General features: G+C 53.3%; 1 protein-coding gene across 2 annotated transcripts; it reads left to right on the forward strand.

Annotated features, from left to right (window-relative positions):
* The first annotated feature begins 1,993 nt into the window (after positions 1-1,993).
* Positions 1,994-4,823, forward strand: Gjb5 (gap junction protein beta 5). Of its 2 annotated transcripts, none has more exons than XM_038334920.1 (2): positions 1,994-2,102; positions 3,901-4,823. In XM_038334920.1, exon 2 carries the CDS (start codon positions 3,925-3,927, stop codon positions 4,738-4,740), a length of 816 nt encoding a protein of 271 aa, XP_038190848.1. In that variant the 5' UTR covers positions 1,994-2,102; positions 3,901-3,924; the 3' UTR covers positions 4,741-4,823. The 2 variants fall into 2 exon arrangements, with proteins under 2 accessions (XP_038190848.1, XP_038190850.1); XM_038334922.1 differs by lacking the exon at positions 1,994-2,102 and adding an exon at positions 2,625-2,762.
* The last annotated feature ends 2,181 nt before the right edge of the window (positions 4,824-7,004 follow it).

Consider the following 7,004-nt stretch of genomic DNA (forward strand, 5'->3'; position numbering starts at 1 on the left):
GAAAAGGGACCAATTGCGCTTTCTCCATCCATACCCTCCAGTTTCTGTTCCCACCCCACGAGTGATAGCGCTCTAATACAAGTTCCAGAGTGCTCTGTGGCTTCCTTCTGGGATTCCCTTTGGCAGTCTTCTCTCCGCCCCTGCTGGCCCTATCTGGTTCTCTATCTGGTTCCTTCTCTATGGGTGCCCCTTCCTCTTCCTGCTCCCTACCACGCAAGTGCTCCAGAGACCTCTGCCTGGCCCCAGTCCTTTGGTGCTGGGTCTGCGGCTGAACTCCCCAACATCAAGACCCCTGCAGGAAACCCTACACCTCCCTCCCCACTTGTTCCTCCTGAGCCCCTCCCCCATTCCCCATCCCACCCCACTCCCGCTCTCCATCGGTGGCCTTGCCACCAGCCAGGTCACCAAAACAGAACCCACCAAAAGTACCACAGTTGCTTACCAGGTCCCAAATGCAACCCATGTGCCATAAACCATTGCAGAAACTGGTTCCGACCAGCCTTTCTTCTCCATCAGGGGGAGCCTCACACTCGGTTTGGTCACGGAATTCACCTGCTTTTTTTTTTTTTTTTTTTTTTTTTTTTTTTTTTTTGGTGTTTCGAGACAGGGTTTCCCTATAGTTTCTAGAGCCTGTCCTGGATCTAGCTCTTGTAGACCAGGCTGGTCTCGAACTCAGAGATCCGCCTGCCTCTGCCTCCCGAGTGCTGGGATTAAAGGCGTGCGCCACCACCGCCCGGCTTCACCCGCTCTTTAGAATGCATGTGTCACACAAAAATCTAGACTAGGGCACCGTGGTGGCCACTCACACAAGGACTGGTGGAAATGCTGCGCAACCCAGCGCTGCTTGGGCGGCTGAAATCAAGGGAGCCAAGCCTGCCTGCTTGCAGATCGATCTCATCCTATAAACCCTGCACGTGCCTGTCTCATTTTTATGCTATTTGTTTTGTGACAGTCTCGTCTAGCCCAGGCTGGCCTCAGACTGGTGACAGAGAGAAAGATAACCTTGAACTCTTCACCCTTCTGTCCCTAACTCCCAAGTGCTGGAATTCCAGGCACGCACCACCCACCACCACACCCGTTTTATGTCTTGGTGAGGATCTCACCCAAGTCTTTGTTTGCTAGGTAAGCGCTCTATCGACTGAGTTACACAAATGCTTTGTTTCCGTGGTGTTCGTTTGCTTGTTTTTTTTTTTGTTTGTTTTTTGGTTTTATTTGTTTGTGTCTGGTAATTTGGGTGCTTAAAATGTCTCAGAGCTTAGTGCCGAGATGCTGCCTGGTTCTCCAGGGCTCGAGACAGCAGTTGGAAGGGAAAGTGTTGTATGGCAGACACGCTTCATCCAGGCAGGAGCTACAATGGGCTGGGTGTGCGGTCAGCATTGATTAGCCCCCACGCGGAGATTCTCAGCACTCAAGAGCCTGAATCAGGAGGATCCAGAGCTGGAGGCTCCATCATACCAAAGCAACCAGGAGCTGGAAAGGGGGAGTGAGAGTCAAAACCAGGGTGTGAAGCACAGACACGAGTATACAGGACGTGAATGCAGGGGTGTGGACTTCTGCTGCAAGGGAGAGGAAGCAAGAAGGAAGGAGGGAGAAGAGAGGGGGGAGGGGGGCAAGGAGGGAAGAAGGGAGAGAGAGGGGAGGGGGAGAGGGAGAGGGAGAGGGAGAGAGAGAGAGAGGGAGAGAGAGAGAGAGAGAGAGAGAGAGAGAGAGAGAGAGAGAGCAGAGTTGGTGAGTTGGTCCTGGGGAATTCTGGAAGAAGAATTTAAAGGGGGCAGGGCAAAGATGAAAGAGTAGGGATTCTCCTAAAGGATGCCAGGATTCTGGCTCCGAAAGGACGAAATTCCTAGGTTTCTCAACCTCCTGGGAGGCAGTCTTTGAGAGGCCCAGGACCTAGCCAATGACTATGCAGTCCACAGCTCCTCCCCTCCCCCCCATCCCTCCTGGCCAACAGGACGCGCCTGGGCTGCTCTACAGCCTCTGCCCTAAGTATGAGCTTCCCCAGAAACCCTTCCCTGATTCTGACATGAATTCTGATGCTTGCTGAACCCTAACTGCTGGCTTCCAGGAGCGGTACTAGGGAGCCCTGAGGAGTCGCTGCTCAGGTAAAGGCCTCTATACTCAGATGTGCCCAGGACTCGGCACACCTCGCAGGGAAAAGCACACCAACAGGGACGGGTTCTCTGGAGGAGGCTGGAGGGAGGTTGCCTGAATGAATGGGCCATCCCTGGTTCCTAGGGTGAAGGGAATCCCTGCTCCCTCTGTTCTGGGCTCTTCCTCCTGCCCCCAGTGGGCAGAGGTGACAGAACCGAGGGCCTGGAGCTGAGTGGGAAAGAGGCTGAGCAGGGCGGAGCTGGGCTGCAGACAGAGCAGCAATGCCTGAGCCTGCGGAGCCCTGGGGTTAGGGCTAGGCTTCCCTGGGTGTTCCCTAAGTCTCTGCCAGCTCCACCCACCGGAGACGGGACTGGGCAGAGGAGCCAGTGACTCAAAGCAAGGCCACCATGTGGCCAAGTAGTGAGTGATGTGGACAGATAGCGTGAGGCATTGAGACACCCCCGGACGCTCTCACCCCAGACCAACCTGGCAGAGAAAGGAGATCAATTGGAAGCGCAAGCAGTTCCCTAATACTTAAGGAAAAGACCCCAACTCAAAACTGGACAGTTTGCAGAGTGAACTCGGGCACCAGCCTGCCTAGCACTGAGTCCCGACTCTGTTACTAGCAAAGTAAGGCCAAGGAACTGCTCAACCTCTCTGACCTCCTCTAGGTAAGAAAAATACCATAGCCCTGGCTATGGAGGGAATAATACTGGTTTTTGCAAAATGCTTTGAGCAGTGCCCCTTACTGCATAAACAGGATCTGAGTTGGCTGTGGCCACACCCTGCTTTGCAGCTGACCCTTCAGCTCACGTGGATCGTGACTTTCCACCCAGGCCAGCACATGAAAGCGTGTGACTCCCTCCTTTAATCAAAACTTCTTAGAGTGAGCCCATGCTGCCTTGGCCTCGGTGGACCCCCATCATTCCCCAAGAATCAGAAAGAGAGTGCTCCCTAGTGGAGAAGTAGGAACGCTTTGGTTCAAAAGATGAATTGGCTTCCGTGGGTCATCCAGGCCAAGTTCACCAGCAGAACCCCCCCCCCCCCCCCCCCCCCCCCGCCGAACACCATTTTCCATGCTGGTGTTTGGACAAAGCTGTCCAACAAGATGATCAAAGCTGTATCCGGATGAAAGGGGGCTCTGTGGTCAGAGGAGTTTGGGTAATGCTACCCTATTTCATCCCTCTTTGAGGGAGTCACAAAGTGAATTTATTAGCATGGGTGAGTAAAGGGACCTACTTAATTTTGCTGAACCCAGCTATTTGCTAAGTTGCCTTGAACACAGAATCATTTTCTCTCGCAACGCCTGTTGTCTGCCTTTGGACCAGGGTGCCATGAAACAATAGTTGGCATTGGCCCATTGCTTATTCTGGAGAACCTCTTGTATAAAGAGCACTGTGGTTCTCTATTTTAATCTAAATTGTCCTGCCTTCAGGTAAGTGGCACCTAATTGCCTGGATATTTGCAGTTCCATCCCCTAAACCAGCAAAGGACAGAGAGTAGGGTCCCCTGGTGAGGGGGCAGTCTAAGGGGGACTATCCCAAGAATCAGGGACTCAGAATGACTGGTTCCTGGCCTCAGCACACACCCACTTTTATGAGCAGGCCTGCTCTGATTTAATAACCTAAGCCGCCATGCCAGCTCTGCATCTAATAGTCATGTAACTTCATAAACGCCTCTAAACCTCAGTTTCTCTCTGCTGTAAAATGGGGGTGATTATGGTACCTAGTGCTGTGATGACCCATTTCTGTGACATGCTCAAACTGAGCATTCTATAACATGGGAATTTACATTCTCGTTCCTCTGCAGGAGCTGCCCTCCCTTGAGTCCATCATGAACTGGAGCATCTTTGAGGGGCTCCTAAGTGGGGTCAACAAGTACTCCACAGCCTTTGGTCGCATCTGGCTGTCCCTGGTCTTCGTCTTCCGAGTGCTGGTGTACCTGGTGACAGTCGAGCGTGTGTGGGGTGAAGACCAGAAGGATTTTGACTGCAACACCAGGCAACCAGGCTGTACTAACGTCTGTTTCGATGAGTTCTTCCCTGTGTCTCATGTGCGACTCTGGGCCCTGCAGCTCATCCTGGTCACATGCCCCTCCCTGCTTGTGGTCATGCATGTGGCCTATCGCAAAGCTCGAGAGAAGAAGTACCAAGAAGAAGTAGGCATAGGACACCTTTACCTGTACCCTGGCAAGAAGCGGGGTGGACTCTGGTGGACGTACGTCTGCAGCCTGCTGTTCAAGGCCTGCATAGATGTGATTTTCCTCTACCTGTTCCATGCCTTCTACCCCAAATACACCCTCCCTTCTGTGGTCAAGTGTCATGCAGCACCGTGTCCCAACACAGTGGACTGCTTCATCTCGAAGCCCTCAGAGAAGAACATCTTCATCATCTTCATGCTGGTCACGGCTGTCATCTGCATCCTGCTTAACATTGTGGAGTTGGCCTACCTGGTGATAAAGCGGTGTTCTGAGTGCATGGCTTCGAAGCGAGCACTCGCTGCACACCCGGAGCACGGCCCAGGCTGGGTCAGCTCTCCAGGCAAACAGAAGGACCTCCTAGCAGGCGATCTCATCTTTCTGGGCTCAGACTCTCACCCACCACTCTTACCAGACCGTCCCCGTGCCCATGTGAAGAAAACCATCCTATAAAGGGTCCCTAGGCTAGACTGGCAGGGTGGGTATGAACTGGAAGGTTCCAGTGTCTCTCATGGGTGTATCTGGTGGGGAGAAGAGCCGAGTTGGAGGCAGGCCAAAGGATGGACTCCCGCAGCTTGGGATTCAACTGTCCCTCAGCTCTCGGCCACTTGTCCTGGCTGAGTGGCCGTCACTGAATTACCCCTCTATTTTGTACCTCAGTTTCCTTTTCTGTTAAATAAACACACTGAGTGCCACTTAACAGGGCTTCACAGGGGAGGAGTTTCATGAGGGCACAGATGAACAAATGCCTTCCACGTGTGTGGCCCAGGGTGAGAAATTAATAAAGATAAATGTGTTCACAGATTCAAGGTGCCCTTTGGTCTTGGCCTTCGTGACCTTCCTGGAGTCGAGGGGTTATCCTCTCCTCCAGAAAAGGGGTCTCTAGTTTTTCCTGGGGACTGTTCCAAAGCTAGCCTTTTGCCCCAGCTGGAAGCGAGGGCTGTGGGTGTCTATAGAGATGATGGAGTTTGGCTCATGAAGAGCTGCACATTGCGATGTATTACACCCAGACTCCTCAGTCGGTGTGGCTGCTTCAGAACGCAGACCACTCAGCTCCTCCTCAAAATGAGCTATCAAATGCATAGCCTGTGGTGGTGGTGGGGGGGGGGTCACTGTGAGCATCGACAAGCTCCTGGCAGTACCAGGGTTAGCCAGCCAAGAAAGGCCACATCCATGTGAATCATCGCTATTAGGAAGTGTTCAATAAATGTTTGTGTAAAATGAGGTAGGGGGCCCCTCCCTGGGTGCACACTAACCTTCACTGTCCCTGCCTGACACAAGCCCAAGACCCCTGCTGTAAGCGCCTGCTGGATGGCACTCCGGCTTCCCCAGGGACATTTCCAACAGACAGGCCTAGGACACAGAGGGCATGCAACAAGCCTACATGCTTGGCCCCAAGCCAACAGCAGCGCTTCTTGTCACCAACCTGCATTCCTTGTCTGCAGCAGGGCAGTAGGTGCCCTGGTCTAGAAAAGCCAGCTGGCTTGTCTAGTTTCCAAGAGTAGCCTAAGATCCCGTCCCCAGATACAGCCACAGCAGGGACGCTCACAGTCCTGGGCTGAATCAAAAGTGTCCCTTTCCATAGAAACCAGCTGCTGAGGACCTCAGAACCAGTCGCCTGAGGACTGGGCAAAAGAGAGAGTTGGGAGCCAGGGGACAGATAGGACAAGCTGAAAGGGACAGGCACAGGATCTGTGACACTCGTACCATCCTGCCCCTGGACGTTTTGACAACAGACTCCTGCCTCCATCATCACTATAGTCCCACCCACATACCTACCAACCCAGACAGGCTGGAGGAGCAAGGTGTGAGCCACAGGTGTTCGCTCTGCCTTGTGCCTAAGGAAGTCCTTCCGCCCAGCCTGCCTACCCACCCCAGCACTCTCTCTCGACTCATTGGCTCAGAAAGCCCCACCCTGCTTGGAAATAAGGAACAAAAGCTGCCTCCAGGAGGCCCCCAGGCAGACAGACAAGCCGGCACCGGAGAGTGAGGACCCACGGGGACCCAAGAAGGGTGAGGATCACATAGAATTTCAGACATCTGGGGGAAAGGTCCCAAGGAACCTAAGCCTGGGGACTTAGCTCCACAGAGGGAGGCAGGGGAGGGCAGGGTTCCTGAGGGAACACTAGGAAGCCTCCACAGAGGGGAAGAAATGTTGTGCTATACTAAGGGGAGGCCAGAGGGCCAGAGAAGAATCTAGAAGCGGTTGGGAAGAATGAGGCTGCAGTTGAGTTTAACAAGCATCCACTGAGAGTGCATGGGACCTGCCAGAGAGCTAGGTTCCAGGAGGCAGATGTACAGCTTGGCTTCCAGCCGCTCGCAATCTAACAAGGAAGACTTTTGACGGGGCCACTGGAGTACATGGGATGTACCCTGCAGGGGAAGATGGAGGGGGGTCAGCACATGTCCCAGGGATACACAGCTGCAGAATCCAGGAGCTGAGTCAGAGATGGTGCAAGGAGGGCTTGAGATGGAGCATCATAGGACGCTCATCCCAGGGGATGGCAAAGTTAGGATACACAGAACATGCCTGTATGAAAATAATGGGAGATGCTATTATCAGAAAGCTACTAATTAGGCAGTCAGAGAAGAGGAGTGTACCTGGGAGCAAAGATCAAAATGACAGGGCAAAGACCACACCAGGACCCAGCCCCTGTCTCCTCCCCATCTCTTACACACACACACACACACACACACACACACACACACACACACAT

Source organism: Arvicola amphibius, chromosome 6 (genome assembly GCF_903992535.2).
Source record: "Arvicola amphibius chromosome 6, mArvAmp1.2, whole genome shotgun sequence".
In the NCBI taxonomy this organism is placed as follows: domain Eukaryota; kingdom Metazoa; phylum Chordata; class Mammalia; order Rodentia; family Cricetidae; genus Arvicola; species Arvicola amphibius.